Source organism: Penicillium atrosanguineum (assembly GCF_028827265.1).
Source record: "Penicillium atrosanguineum strain IBT 20685 chromosome Unknown utg000002l_segment0_segment0, whole genome shotgun sequence".
NCBI lineage: Eukaryota > Fungi > Ascomycota > Eurotiomycetes > Eurotiales > Aspergillaceae > Penicillium > Penicillium atrosanguineum.
The window spans coordinates 2,147,175-2,161,927 of NW_026623134.1; the positions used below are offsets into that span (position 1 = coordinate 2,147,175).

Below are 14,753 nucleotides of genomic sequence, written 5' to 3' on the forward strand. Positions count from 1 at the left end.
CAGGTGTTGCGATGGTGGTGGGGGGGGCGCTGCACGTGATGCCGGAACACCTATGCGTGGTAAACAATGCGGGCTGACATGGTCTCGGCTGTTTTTTATATACGTTATCTTGACTTGTTTGCTTTTTTAAATGGCTTGGACATCTTTGATTATCACCCTAGGCGTCTACAATGGTTGTTGGTAGCCTAGACATTCTCATATCCGTCTCAATCATCTCCGCAGCACCGGCAGTAGGGTTGTTGGAGATCACATCACCGGACATACTTTCGATGGGGCCTGCATGACATTTACAGCAGCCTACGGAGCTTACTTTGAGGCTCCAATCGATCTAAAATGCCCAAGATGGGGTGCCCAGGTACCTAAAAGGACGCCTGCAGGCTAAATTTGGACTCGACCCCTAACCATGGGACTGTCCGCCGACCACGTCAGTGCCCCTCCAGGTTTCTGTTAGGCCCACAAAATTGATACCTGATTCTGTCTGTACTATCTTTACTTTGTCAAAGGATCCTTGCAATTGAATATCAATTTCATAAATCTCATTCCCATATTCTTGAGCATATGATCCAGCAAACAGCTCCAATCATTGAAAATATAGCAGTCTAAGCCTTAGGCGCGAACCTAGCCCTCATCTTATCAGCAACGGCCTTCTCATCGAAAATGAAGTTAACACTCTCGTGGGCGATGGTAGCCTCCGCCCAGCGCTTGAAGCGCGGTGCCTTCTCCAGCAGAGCAGGCAGCTTAGCGCTAACGAGACCATGCTCAGGCTTACTGAAGCCAAGAATGCGCAGCAAGAAGGAGCCCGATTGGACCTATTCCAGTCAGTATAAATTATCATGATAAACACAAATATCGTGCGGAAAGAAAGCCTAAAGACATACCTCGGCCAGAGTCAGCTTATCACTACCACCGAAGAAAGGGCCTTTGCCCTCAGTATCGGCCAGGAGTGGCTCAATCTCCTTCACAGCGGCAGCAACCAAAGCCTCAGCAGCGGCATCACGCTCTTCCTCCGAAGCTGCCTTGAGACTGGGGAAGAGACTCGGAACGACCTTGCTGAAGAAGGCATCGACAAAGAATGCGACGCGGGAACGGTACAGAGCATTCTCGGCTGGACCGGATGGCGGGAGGAGGTGGGATGGGTGGGCGTCGGCAATGAACTGGGCGACAATGCCAGACTCGGTAATGATGTTCCCGTTATATGAGAGACTGGGGACCAGACCACGCTGTATGACGGTGTTAGTTATATGCCTGGACTCAGGCCGCTAGGTCTTGATACACCTAGGCAGGAGTACTTACCGGGTTGACCTCAAGGTACCAGGGCTCGCGGGGAGTGTTCAGGTCGATAGTGACTTCTTCGTAGTCCAGGCCAGTTTCTTTCAGGGCAATGTGGGCACGGTGTGCCCAAGGGCAGTCGCGGTTGGTGTAGAGGATGATCTTGGGCTGGGACATGGTTGTTTGGCTGTGAGAGGAAATCGAAGTTGAGGACCTGACAATGAGGGGGAAGACGCAATTATTTATGCTATCATGGAATAGAGGAGGGGTTTGGATTAGTAAATAATAGTCCCGTGGCAAAAGTCCCGTGGCGTACGCATTATTATGGCGAAATCGTTCCCCGGGTTTCAGTAGCTTAACGCCGAGCCGGATAAGTAATGAGGAGAAGGTGGGGGGCGGGACTCTCACATCGGGAAAATCTTGCTATACAAACTTCCAATGTTCTCTGCAATGTAAGAATTCAAGTCTAATTATGTACATACATTAATGCTTGCACTATATGTGTCCGATATCCTCAAAAAGACCAATTCACCGGAGAATCGCACGGGAACTCATCATGACCGCGGAGCTCAACAGCTGGGTATCGTGTACATAAATAAGACGGAACAAAGTCAAGTCCAGCAGATAAATGGTTTGCTTCGTTTGAGCCCGTCGCACCAGCGTCCGGTTCCAGAAATAAGGGTAGAAAAAGAAAGAAAAAAGAAAGGGACGAGGAGATCGATCGCCGTATAAGGGGGGTATATAGAATACGATAAAAAAAATATAAAAAAACCGAGAACACATCGGATAACCTCAAAGGTCGTCGAGCGGCCAGCCGAAGAGTGAAAATAAAAAGCACAGGTCGAACTCCTCACGAAGCTGGCACGACGAAAGAGGATGCTGCACACGCTGTCGTCAGGGCGTCATCTCGCATGAAACAAGGGAATCTCTCCCTAGTGCTTAAATCTCGTCTTCCTCCTGCACTCCACCGTCGATGATCTTCCGCCAATGTTGGGGCATACAGATGCAGACCAGCGGGAATGCCTTAATTTCGCCAGAAGTCGCAGGAGAGGAGACTGGTCGGCGCGAGCCATTGGAGACGCCACTATCGCGCTGCTCGCGATGGCGAATGTCGTAGTCCTCGGCCCGCTCGTTGAGACGGACACCAGTAGCCCAGCCATCGTCCCAGATACCAATGACCTTCAACATCTCACCGCGATCAAGCTCGAATTCATCGCCTGCTCGGGGAGAATAGGCCCAGAGAGCAGCAACCTTGTCACCGGGATGAATATCATCTTGCGAGTAATAGTCGCGGAAGTATGACATCTGCTCCGACTGACCACTTGTGAATCCTTCAGGAGATGAATATTGATTTGCGGTGCCCGAGAGGGGTGAACTGTCACTCTCCAGTCCAGCCAGAGCTGAGCTACTCGAAAGTGACCCGTGACGCTTTCCGGTCACCGGGGGTATCCTCCTGGACATGGCTCCAGGGCTGGCACCCATGGCTTCTGAATCAGAGGAATCGCTGGCATACTTTGCACCGCCAAACATGGCACCTGAAGTTCGCGAGTAGGCTGGGGAAGAAGTGCTGGGCATCTCACGCAAGGCAGACATCCGCGTAACACGGCCACCGGGAACCATAGTAACATTGTTTGTGGGAGTTAACGGGCTGTCCACCTGTTGCATAGGTGGAGAAGCGCCTTTACGCTGCGGGGTTGGTTGGTTCAATCCCCCTTCGTTCTGGGTCTGGCGACGTCGGCGACCGCAGAGGAATAGCAAAACGGCCAGGGCAGCCAGAATGGCAGCTCCTGCCACAGATCCAATCACAATGCCTGCAATCGCACCCCCTGACAAACCCTTATTACTGGCGCTGGCGCCGGCGCCGGTAGCCGCGGTGGTTGTCACGATCGGCTGAAGAGTTACAGTGGAGGCCGGGATGCTGACGCCCTTGCAGCGAGAGGCCGCGTTGGCGCTCGAGCAGCATGTATCGGTCGAGTTGGGAGAGCTGGATGAGCAGTAGGTGCAGAGACCGATGGTGTTGGAGGCAAAACCACAGTTGTTTGGCTCGTTGGTGGATCCCTCGACACAACTCCCAGTAAGCGAACCGGATGGGTTCGAGCAAATAGTAAAGTCGGATCGGATTTGTGCCATGTATTTCTTGTCGGTGCTCGGGCAGAGATTTTTGTTGATCAAAATCTCCTGTTCGCTGGTCGCATGGAGCGCACAGGTCTCTGCGCATAGAGGCTCTGAGTCGTCATCGGACAAGTCGCACGAATCCTTGGAGCTCTGAATGAGGCCACTGCAAATGACGCTGGTGGTGTATTGGGCATAGTAGTTGTTCAATGCGCTGGAATTGTAGCCCAGGCATCCCAAAAGGTCGACATATCTACGCGTTTGGGTTAATTTCTCCCAGCTCAAGCCCCATTGCTGTGGTGACTTACTTGGTGGTGACCAGGGTATCTTGGACATAATTTTTGAGGGACTCGTCGAATGAAGTGATGTTGGAAACGCTTTCAAGCCAAGGGCTGTGCGGTTGAGTCAGTAATTGCCTTCGCGTCCGTCCTTATGCCGCATGCGACTTACAAGTCCGCGTATTGAGTTGAGTTGAGGGTTACTGAGGCGCTACTCCAGGCAGAACAGGCGCTGGAGCCCGACAAAGAGAGACAGTCGGACATGTTGAGGCGGAATCTTCGGCAACCCCTCTTGATATCTTCGAGGAATGCTTGCCGCGAAATGTGTCACGACTAGAGATCAAGAAGGTTCAGGGATTACACGAATCGCATGTCTGCGCAATTATTCCAGCGGTTTCCAATTCCGAGCGAGAATGTAGACTCCAGGTCACACACGAAAGGTGCCTCAGGCGAGAAAGAAAGTGCTAAAGAAAAGTAAACGAATGACTGGGGCGGACAGTTGCCGTAGACCCGGGAAGGAAAGATCAATGGAGCCCCGGAGGCGCAGAGAATCGAAGAATCGAAGGGTGAATGGGAAAACGATGACCAATCGAGAGGGAAAGAGAGAAGAGACGAGTCGATATGAGAGATGAGAAGTGGTCTGGGCGTATGGGGCCTACGAGTTTTAGGGGGTGGACGAACTGCTGTGAAACGAGGGTCTTAGCGCCCAAAAGGCTGGGAAATACACCAAATTTGGCCGTACAAAGCGTAACGTGTCTTACCGGGCCATCAGGGGGTCCAATATGAAGATCATAAATCTATAAATCCATAGACCCATAGGTCCATAGGTCCCCAGGTCCAGTCCCTTGGGTATTGTTTACCGTTTACCACATATTCTACGTGTCCGTACCCAATTCTGGGAGCTTCCCAGGAATAACAACGGTCGCGCCCTCGTTAGATAGCTGACTGTGCCGTTCCTGACCAGGCTATCCCCGACCTGTTCCTGGCGTAAACCACCCTCCACTCACCGCGCGACCTGCGGACCCATCGGGCGATCGCTATCACCCGCCCGTTTCGCAAATTTTCTTGACTCGTAATCTTCCGCCTTGCATGATGCAAGTGTTGAACTTCGTACAGCGTATAGCCGTACTAGATAATGTGAGCTATCGTTCTGCGAGGGGCTCCATACTTAGGTGGACCAGTGCACACAGTGCAACCGATGAAGTGGGGGAGTGTGCTCCAAATGGTTGTGAAGACCTGGGTGTCCACCCGCTGGCTAGAACCTTGGCCCGGACAGTCGACCATCTCATGCCAAACCATGCAAGTCCGATACCTGTATTCAATGCCGAGAGATACCTTGGATAATTGTTTCAACTAGTGGCTAGTAGCAGTAGAAGTATAGGTTCTAGTCGGGTGCAGGAACACAATCCATGGAACAGCGGTCATGTGATCAACGTCATCTGATCACAGGCTGCCATGAAGGTCGTCGTTGGGGAATGTAAGACTCATCCAAGCCTTCTGCACGTCAACATATCCTCGATAAACTTTCATTTCGAGCTCTGATTATCTTCGACCCGGTTCCCACGTCTCTGCAAGTGATAGAGCACAATATCCCTCCCCGGAGACATGTGTAGCTCCGATATCTTCCTGGCCGTGCTGGCCGTCTTCTTCCCGCCCATCGCCGGTAACCCTCACTCCCGGCATATGGCGAGACAATCCCATGAATCAACCCGCTAATCAACTCTTCCACAGTCTGGATCAAGGCAGGTATCTGCTCCGCTGACTCCATCATCAACATCGCCCTCTCTCTACTCGGCTACGTCCCCGGTCTCATTCACGCATGGTACATTATCCTCAAATACCCAGATCCCGACTACGACGATGCAGCCTACGAGCCTATCCCCGGTGGCTCCAGCCAGCGCCGCGATCTCGAAGATGGTCGCGTGACCTACTACTACGTCTCACACCAGCCTCCCCAGAATCCCACCCAACGCGGATACGGAACCGTGGACCAGCAACCACGTCCTCAGGCTGATGCTTCCAGCCACCCGCAAGGCCAAGGTGGCAGCAGCCATGCGCCCCCCACCTACGCCGAGGCTGTGAGGGGTGACCACAAGGTGCAGACCCAAGATTGAAGAGAGACATTTCGACCGTGGTGTCTACCCCCCACTTGACCGTGGTCCCTGCCATGCGCTTGTCTGTGCGGGCTTGTCGTAAATGCATCCTGCACACGAGACTCTTATGACTTTGACGATGGAAATGCTTTAATTTTCTTTGTAGTTTTGACTCATCGTGTTATCAATACTTCTCTATGCTGAGTTTCTTTGTTCGGGCTCTCGTTTGCAATATACGATATAGCACTGATATCAAGAGAATCATAGCCACTGCTTTCTGGAAGATGGTGATTGGCTGTCTCATGCCTGGGCTAGAAAGTGACGACTTGGAGTCTTCCGATAATACCAGTGGAGTTTTTTTGGGTCTATTTCTGGACGTAAAAGGCCGCAAGGGTTCAAGATGTTCAATCTACCGGACTGGGTAACGGTGAATTATAATGACAATACACATTGGATCATACGTCTAGATATTAGTAAGGCAGGTGAAGAACATGAGCAAGCTAGGACGGTATCAACCCGCGTAGCAACAACAGTCGACGTATCCCTGGTGCAGTAACAGAGACCGTAGTGATGGCAGATGAGTAGGTCGGTGTCCTCGCGGGGATACACCGCCACGTACTCAGTCGCCATAGAAGTAGACATGTAAGTAGTCTAGGCTCACTCTGTGCAATGCGCCGCCAAATGAGAGCAGATAGGTGCCGTTTAAGCTTCCAATGTTTGACGTCCAATATACGGTTCGGTACTCGCTCAGGTGCTCGTCTGCTGCATGACTGAGAAGCCGATCTAAAAGCTTTTCCAGAATTAATTCTTCAATCATTTCTCGACCTCTTTTCGTGCATCTCTCCGGAGCTTTTTATTTAACATTCTCTTGGTTTTCTTAGCAGGATATCCTTTCAAATAATAATCGATCAGTTTGGGAGAACAAGTCACGGTCGCTGTTTATAATCATGTGTATTGTAGTCATGGTGCAGCTGTAAATCGGGTTGAATTCTTGGGAAACCACGTGCCGCATTATATATAGAGGACTGAAAGCACCAAAATATTCACAAGACAAGTTATATTGTCATAAGCCGTACCTACCAGGCTTATCTACGTACTGGTAATCAAATCACTATGATGAATAATTACTTGTCAACAAGCTGTGTTGTGTAGGTATCCTACATATAAGCGTGTCCCCATCTGATAAGCGGTAGCCCGAGCCCGCTCCGAGACAATCCTCTTCCGAGCCGGCATTCTCGCTCCCAACAACTACCTGAGCACTCCCTCCGGCGCCAGGCACTCGACTCGGTCATGCAGTCCATGCCATTGCTGTTCCGGCAATCACTTCGGTCCAGCATACACGTCACACGAACCACCTCCACACCGGTGCGAGCTCCATTCCGCCCGACAGCTCCGACAGTCAATTCCGTTAGACCGACCTCGCGGACCTTCTCAGTCTGCTTACAATGCCAATTCCGCCGACAACCATTCATATACTCACCCCTCGATGATAAAGACAAGGCCAACAATGATGCTGAGAGGCTGATTCAGGCAGTGCGGCAGGCGCCTGAGGCGGTTGTCATTCCGGAGGTGGATGCGGGGGCTGCTCGGCCGAATACCTCTGCGGAGAATGACGGGGTGACTCGAGAGTCTCAACCGGATGCGAGCGAGAAGGAGTCGTCGGATCAGGGAGAGCAGACTCGTAAAGAGGAGAGCTCCAATGCCGACCGCGCAAGGAGCGGAGGTCTCCCGTCGTACTTGGAGAGCCGGCGGTCTCAAATGTCGAAGCAATTCAGCACGATGATGGACAATTTACAGTCCAATGTCTTTGTGGCTGGCCAACGGTTAAACGACTTTACGGGATACTCTGAGATTGAGGCTCTGAAGAAAGAAATCCACATTCAAGGTGTGTCTATTCTGTTATCACGCCCAGGCTTGAGACTAATATTTTCACTTTACCAGAGGACCGACTCCGTGAAGCTCGTGCACACGTCAGACAAGCAAAGGAAGACTACACAACTGCGATTAACCGCCGCTCGAACTCGCAGCGCGAGGTGAACGAGCTCCTGCAGCGCAAGCATGCCTGGTCTCCAACCGACCTGGAGCGTTTCACACTCCTCTACCGCAATGACCACACCAACGAGGTCTCCGAGGTTGAGACCCAAGAAGCGTTGTCTCGGGCTGAACGCGAGGCCGAAGAAGCTGCTGCGTCGCTGAGTAAATGTATTCTTTCACGTTATCACGAAGAGCAGGTGTGGTCGGACAAGATCCGCCGTATGTCTACTTGGGGTACCTGGGGACTTATGGGCATGAACGTTCTTCTGTTCCTGATCTTCCAGATTGCCGTTGAGCCCTGGCGCCGGCGCCGGTTGGTCAAGGGATTCGAGGATAAGGTTGTTGAGGCCATGGAGAAGGAGAAGGCTTTGCATCATGTTGCTGCTCAGGGCAATATTCCTGCATCTGTCCTGGCCCCTATTCTTCCGGAGGTCATTGACTCTACCCTTGAAACCTCTTCTACTGAATCTGCTGGAACCATTATTCCTGTTGCAGAGAAGAGTGTTCCCTCGTCTGCAGTCACTACTGATGCTTCGCTCACTTCCGCTACTGATGCTACGCCTGCAGCCACTACCATGGCTAGCGACGCCTCATCTCTCTACTCCCGCCTCTCTGACATCTCCTCCTCACCATTGTCTCTCGAATACTGGCGGCAGGTTTCCAGTGAGCTTTTCAACCTGCGCAGCATTACCATTTCTCAGCATGACATGACCATGGTTGCTGTTCAGAGCGCCGCAGCCGGCGCAGTCGTCATGGGTCTATTGATTGCGGTAGTGAGGCCTCGGTAAAGGCCCTGTCTTGGTAATGTAAATTTGGACAGGGCAAGAGGATGTTCATATTTCCCTCTTTTGATCCCTTGGCTCTGCCGGATTTGTCTCATACATCAGTCCTTGAGTCACCATTTGTATAGAGAAAGAAACATAGTTGGGTTTCGGACCCTTGTATCAATATATTCAAAATTTCCTCTGAGGCTCATACATAGAGATGCATAATGCCCACCTATACCATTACGTTGACTAAAAATCCGCATCTTTTAAATGGAATCCTGGAAGCACGTGGTGTATAACAAAGGAAAATTCATGACTAGGCAATACACTGGCAATATAGAACACAAGTATGTACTCAAGGAGACCACTGTGCAGGTCGAACAGCCCAAACAGGAAGCAGAAGAGACTGAACACCCACGTCGCAGCGACTCGAGACCGAGGACACAAAAAGGGGTAAAAAAGAGGCTCATTTTTTGTCCATATTAAAACACGGTCTCTTAATCTTGGCAAGACACACAGCCGCTCTGTCTAAAACGGAAAAAGATCACACAAACACATACACAGACACGTCCCCTCAACCCTCTTCAACCTCGGTCTAAACGAAACAAAGCCCCGCGAACATCGGGACTAACCCGTCGAAACGTGTATGGGGATATTTTGGGAGGGTCGCTTAACCGATAACAAGAGTATCCTCCTCGGGGAACTGGTAGGCGGGAACCTCGAGGTTAAGAGGAGCAGGACCCCTGCGGATACGGCCGGAGATATCGTAGTGAGAACCGTGGCAAGGGCAGAACCAGCCGCCGTAGTCACCGGCCTCGCCGATGGGCACACAACCCAAGTGGGTGCAGACACCCAGCATGACGAGCCACTCAGGCTTCTGAACACGCTCGTCGTCGGACTGGGGGTCACGGAGACTCTCCCACTTTGTCTCGCGGGCCTCGTTGATCTCATCCTGGGTACGGTGACGAATGAAGACGGGCTTGCCACGCCACTTGATGATGACCTGTTTGGGGGGTTATGTTAGGAGAGGGTTCGGGGGAAGATAGGAATGGCGATTCCACGTACGTTCTTGCCCTCAGGGATAGCACCGAGAGTAATCTCAACCTTGGCCTGGGCCAGGACGTCGGCGGAGGCGGACATGTTGACCAGGAAGTCTGTAAGGGAAATCGCACGGTCAGTCTCGGTAATCCTTGTCGCGTGCCATTATCGTCGGAATCCATCCAACTCCACCCGGATATCACGGTCGTATCATCACGAAAGGGGGAACTAAATCAGGACTGAGAACGTACCCTGGACAGTAGCCTTGGCACCGACGGCGGTAGCCAGACCCATGGTGCCGGCCATGAAGTAGGAGAAGACCTGGTTGGAACGAGGGGACTTGCTGGACTGGTATTTGCTGAAGTTGGGGATCTTCAAGGTGGAGCCACGCTCATTGGCAGTGGCGAAGGGGCTCTCGAAGGAGGCCTTCGCATCGGCGACTCCCCTCGTCTGCTGGCAGGAGGTGACGGCGGCGCGGGCGGTAGGCAGCTGTTGGCGGGCGCAGGTGCGCAGCAGAGTGCTGGAAGCGGCGGAGAGCGACATGGTGAGGCGATTGACCACACGGACGGGGTTGTTGACCGCAATTGGGGAGAGGGGAGGGAGGTAGTGAGGAGGGTGGATGAAGTCGGAAGTGAAGTCGGAGCCAGAGCTTTCGCTAGCGATCGGAATCACGGGGCCTGTCATTGGCTGAGCGGGTCCCGGGCGGTAGAACTTGATATTGTCAACTTCCTTTTCTTATAGTTATAGTTGGTCTTTTTCACATCTTTTTTAATCACACGTTCTCTTATTTCTATTGTTTCAATTACCCTATTTTATTGTGACTCTCTGTGGTATCAAGTTGGACGGTTGTCCCGCCGTCCCGATGCGGATCATAAACTACCGGGCTGAAAAGCAACCCCGGAATCCCATGAAACTCCAAATGCGAATTTAAAACCAAAAAAAACCCAAAGAGAAAAGCAGTCATAAGCCGCACAGCTAATCCAGTCATAAGCCGCACAGCTAATCCTGCATTTCAACATCCGGGCCATGGCGGGCCGAGGGTTCAAACGTCCGGTCTGCGATCAGCGCACTCACAGGCACCACGGGTGTGCGAGGAACTGATGGCGACGACGCCGTAGGCTCTTCCACTCGTGGGGCTGATTCGGCTGGGGCACCGTTTGTGTTTCCAGCAGGGGCATCGGATCCATTCAGCGTGCGCTGACCCTTTTCCATCTCGGCAGACTTGGCTGCGTCCTTGGCCTTCTTCTCCTTGAATTGTTTATATGTCGTAGTCTTGGGGATCACGTCGGCGAGGAACTCGAGGTTATCAATGTGAGAAACCGCCGTAGCTATTGCACGTCAGCATATCGGTCAGTTCACGTCGCTGGTCGCCACCCACCCAAATCCTTGTATTGGACGGTCTTGCGAGGTTTCCGTTCTGATTTGACCACATTGTGCGCTTGCTCGGCGAGATATTGGATGAACATCTCCTGTGAAAGGCATTAGTAGGCGTATATGAGGCATATTGTATCATCTGAGGGGTGGCGCACAGTGGCCATGGCAATGACAAAGGTCGAGTTGTTGGAGCATTGTGCGATATCCTCGTCGAGCTGGATGATCTTCTTGATTCGAGAGACTAGGAATTTGTTAGTCGCGCGAGTCTCATCTTTTGGGAATCTTGGACGCACTGGGAAGGGCGCTCTGGCCGGTGATCTCATCGGGTTCGCCCGTGTTCTTTGACGCCATGGTGGAATAGTTGGTGGCTTGTCCGTGTAATTGAGAAAGACAAGAAGAAGCGACAAATCCCTTACTTGGTGGCGGGTGCAAATATTTCAGAAGAAGTGAGAAGAAGCGCGAGTACGTGCAGAGCGCAGAGAGAGTGCAGGACCACACGCGCACCGCGTAAGGTTATCTCAGCAGCTCCGTTATCGATACTTGGCGCGGCCACATCGAACTCTCGACCTCTGTTTCCATCGAAATTGCCGACTTACGCCCAACTGTGTGCTGCGAGTTGGGATTCTGTTTGAGAGCTGGATTGAGTGTAGCTTAGGCTTTTTAGTCTGAACCACATACTCTCCCAAACCGCTTTGCGACCTGAGTGTCGCGGTGGAATAGCCTCGACACAGTTCGAGTCCGACTATGCTGATTTCACCGCAACGGTCGATGTTATGACCTCAAATCGCCCCTCTTCGACCTTACGGTCGCCTTCGATTCTAAGTGAGCGCCGCGATTTCCGCAGATTGTCTGGTCGCTCCGTGTCCTCCCCTATTGATCCCGAACCGGCTCCCGACGTCCAACCCACTGCAATCACCGAGGAAATTAGTGAGATCAAGCGCTATGAGGATTTCACAACTATAGATTGGGTTCAAGATGCGGTATATGAACAAAGTGCTCGCCGTGCTAAGCGGCGGAGTGGTGGGGGTTTCTGGGATCAAGATGGTGTCCTTGGCTGGCGACGTAAGATGCGCGAGTCTTATGAAGCCGGACAGGCTTGGCTGGTCGTTACACTTGTCGGAATGGCAATTGGACTCAACTCGGCTCTATTGAACATTATCACCGAGTGGTTGTCGGATATTAAGCTTGGCCACTGTACCACCGCTTTCTATTTGAACGAGCAGTTTTGCTGCTGGGGTGCTGAAAATGGTATGTACAACAACAAGTGGGACAAAAATTGAAAGAAACTAAGTGAATATGTTTTTAGGTTGTCCCGAGTGGAAACATTGGACTGGTTTCTGGCCGTTCAACTATGTGGTTTACTTCTCTTTTTGCAGTAAAGCTTCATTCCCCGCGCACCAGAGTCATTATAAGCTAAAATCCAACCAGGTACTATTTGCTTCCATTGCAGCGATTCTCGTCAAGTCCTTCGCACCATATGCCGCAGGCTCCGGGATATCAGAGATCAAATGTATTATTGCTGGCTTCGTTATGAAGGGTTTCCTAGGAGCCTGGACCCTCCTGATCAAGTCCATTGCTTTGCCATTGGCCATTGCGTCTGGCCTTTCCGTGGGTAAAGAAGGACCTAGTGTTCATTTCGCTGTCTGCACAGGGAACGTGATTTCTCGATTTTTTGGCAAATATAAACAGAGTGCGTCGAAGACGAGAGAAATCCTGACTGCCTCGGCGGCTGCCGGTGTGGCAGTGGCTTTTGGCAGCCCGATTGGAGGTGTGCTATTCTCGTTAGAGGTATGTTTGAGAAGAGACCCTTGACAAGCGGATGCTAACAACATTAGGAAATGGCGAATTATTTCCCGCTCAAGACTCTCTGGCGTAGCTACTTCTGTGCCCTGGTGGCGACCAGTGTGCTGGCTGTAAGTGCTCCCATATGAACTTTTCTTGAAGAATATTACTGATTTCCGTCAGGCTTTGAACCCATTTAGAACTGGCCAGCTGGTCATGTTCCAGGTCTCATATGATCGTACATGGCACTTTTTCGAGCTCATCTTCTTCGCATTTTTAGGTGTATTTGGTGGTCTCTACGGTGCATTCGTGATGAAATGGAATCTTCGCATGGCTGCGTTCCGCAAGAAGTACCTATCCCAATGGCCTATCACTGAGTCCGTGGTTCTTGCTGCTCTGACTGCCGTCCTCTGTTATCCCAACATGTTCTTGAAGATCAACATGACGGAAATGATGGAGATTCTCTTCCGCGAATGTGAAGGTGGACACGACTATGACGGACTTTGCGAGTATGGACATCTCCTTTCCCCGGGGCTATCAGATATCTGACATTAATTCCAGATCCAAAAATCGCTGGTCGATGGTATTTTCGCTGGCTATTGCTACCATTCTACGAACTGGATTGGTCATCATTTCCTATGGATGTAAGGTTCCGGCCGGTATTTTCGTTCCGTCGATGGCCGTTGGTGCATCGTTTGGTCGCATGGTGGGAATCATGGTGCAAGCACTACATGAGTCTTTCCCCAAAGCCTCATTCTTCGCTTCATGCGAGCCAGATGTTCCCTGTATCACTCCAGGCACATATGCCTTCCTGGGCGCCGGTGCTGCCCTAAGTGGAATCATGCACCTCACCATATCCGTGACGGTTATCATGTTCGAGTTAACAGGAGCACTGACTTATATTCTACCGACCATGGTATGTACCCTTAGTTCGCTTGAATTGATCTTACATATGCTAACAAAGCTACCCTCAGATTGTGGTTGGAGTAACCAAAGCCGTTGGAGATCGTTTCGGCAACGGCGGTATCGCAGACCGAATGATCTGGTTTAACGGTTTCCCGTTCCTGGATACCAAGGAAGATCACGTCTTCAACGTTCCGGTATCACACGCGATGACAACGGACCCGCTCACACTGCCTGCTTCAGACTTCCCAGTCCGCGAGGCAGAGCACCTATTAAGTGACAACAAATTCCAGGGTTTCCCGATCGTCGAAGACCGCAACTCCAAGATATTGGTCGGCTACATCGGACGCACGGAGCTGCGATACGCCATTGATCGCGCACGCAGTGATGGACTCGTCTCACCCCGCGCACGATGCGTCTTCACCAAGGAAGCAGCCGATGCAACAGTCGCACGACGAGCATCCGTCTCACAGACGCGAAGCGCCAATACCTTCGACGACATCCATCACAGCGTGGGTGCCGGAGTTGTTGATTTCTCACGGTATGTCGACCACACGCCACTGACCGTGCATCCGCGCCTCCCGCTCGAGACCGTCATGGAAATCTTCAAGAAGATGGGCCCGCGCGTTATCCTTGTCGAGCACCGCGGTCGTCTGATAGGCCTGGTCACTGTCAAGGACTGCTTGAAATACCAGTTCAAGGTCGAGGCGGAAGAGCACGCTCTGGCTGCAACCAGCTCATCCGAGTTTGCCTCTGCCCCATTGGGCGGGCATCTCAATACCTCTGCGCCGGAAACACTAGAGGATCGTCTATGGCGACTCATCCAGACCGTCGCTGGCTTTGTGTCCGGGAAAATTGGACCCAACCGGTCTGTACGACTACAAGACCGACGCCGGCCAGTGCCAGCATCATCAGGGTCGGGGATCTTGGATGGTACCGAAGACGACGGGTTGGTGGAATTAGAGGAGAGAGATGAGCGGCCTGGTCGCTGAATTTAATGTTTGTAATAACTCTGTGAATATAGATTGATAGAGGTGTTATGGACATGTAAAGCATTCGCTCGTGATGAATTCAATGATTCATGTCTTATTAGTGTTTCTATG

General features: G+C 51.8%; 7 protein-coding genes across 7 annotated transcripts; 3 read left to right on the forward strand and 4 right to left on the reverse strand.

Annotated features, from left to right (window-relative positions):
* Positions 1-599: 599 nt before the first annotated feature.
* N7443_002583 (glutathione S-transferase family protein) lies at positions 600-1,446 on the reverse strand (the record flags this gene model as incomplete). The annotated part of the gene is made up of 3 exons (XM_056882639.1): positions 600-809; positions 879-1,220; positions 1,294-1,446. The coding sequence occupies 3 exons, from the start codon at positions 1,444-1,446 to the stop codon at positions 600-602; spliced, it is 705 nt and encodes a 234-aa protein (XP_056744480.1).
* Positions 1,447-2,208: 762 nt separating this feature from the next.
* N7443_002584 (SH3 domain protein) lies at positions 2,209-3,923 on the reverse strand (the record flags this gene model as incomplete). The annotated part of the gene is made up of 3 exons (XM_056882640.1): positions 2,209-3,634; positions 3,690-3,773; positions 3,832-3,923. 3 exons carry the CDS (start codon positions 3,921-3,923, stop codon positions 2,209-2,211), a joined length of 1,602 nt encoding a protein of 533 aa, XP_056744481.1.
* A 1,341-nt stretch (positions 3,924-5,264) lies between these two features.
* N7443_002585 (putative stress response RCI peptide) lies at positions 5,265-5,773 on the forward strand (the record flags this gene model as incomplete). The annotated part of the gene is made up of 2 exons (XM_056882641.1): positions 5,265-5,322; positions 5,391-5,773. 2 exons carry the CDS (start codon positions 5,265-5,267, stop codon positions 5,771-5,773), a joined length of 441 nt encoding a protein of 146 aa, XP_056744482.1.
* A 1,269-nt stretch (positions 5,774-7,042) lies between these two features.
* On the forward strand, positions 7,043-8,574 carry she9 (putative mitochondrion biogenesis protein (She9); the record flags this gene model as incomplete). The annotated part of the gene is made up of 2 exons (XM_056882642.1): positions 7,043-7,637; positions 7,694-8,574. The coding sequence occupies 2 exons, from the start codon at positions 7,043-7,045 to the stop codon at positions 8,572-8,574; spliced, it is 1,476 nt and encodes a 491-aa protein (XP_056744483.1).
* Positions 8,575-9,223: 649 nt separating this feature from the next.
* On the reverse strand, positions 9,224-10,275 carry rip1 (ubiquinol--cytochrome-c reductase catalytic subunit RIP1; the record flags this gene model as incomplete). Its single annotated transcript, XM_056882643.1, has 3 exons — positions 9,224-9,556; positions 9,619-9,707; positions 9,843-10,275. 3 exons carry the CDS (start codon positions 10,273-10,275, stop codon positions 9,224-9,226), a joined length of 855 nt encoding a protein of 284 aa, XP_056744484.1.
* A 315-nt stretch (positions 10,276-10,590) lies between these two features.
* N7443_002588 (histone-fold domain-containing protein) lies at positions 10,591-11,316 on the reverse strand (the record flags this gene model as incomplete). The annotated part of the gene is made up of 4 exons (XM_056882644.1): positions 10,591-10,919; positions 10,970-11,057; positions 11,121-11,206; positions 11,259-11,316. The coding sequence occupies 4 exons, from the start codon at positions 11,314-11,316 to the stop codon at positions 10,591-10,593; spliced, it is 561 nt and encodes a 186-aa protein (XP_056744485.1).
* A 422-nt stretch (positions 11,317-11,738) lies between these two features.
* N7443_002589 (chloride channel protein) lies at positions 11,739-14,642 on the forward strand (the record flags this gene model as incomplete). The annotated part of the gene is made up of 6 exons (XM_056882645.1): positions 11,739-12,213; positions 12,272-12,753; positions 12,801-12,878; positions 12,931-13,256; positions 13,309-13,663; positions 13,722-14,642. The coding sequence occupies 6 exons, from the start codon at positions 11,739-11,741 to the stop codon at positions 14,640-14,642; spliced, it is 2,637 nt and encodes an 878-aa protein (XP_056744486.1).
* Between the last annotated feature and the right edge of the window lie 111 nt (positions 14,643-14,753).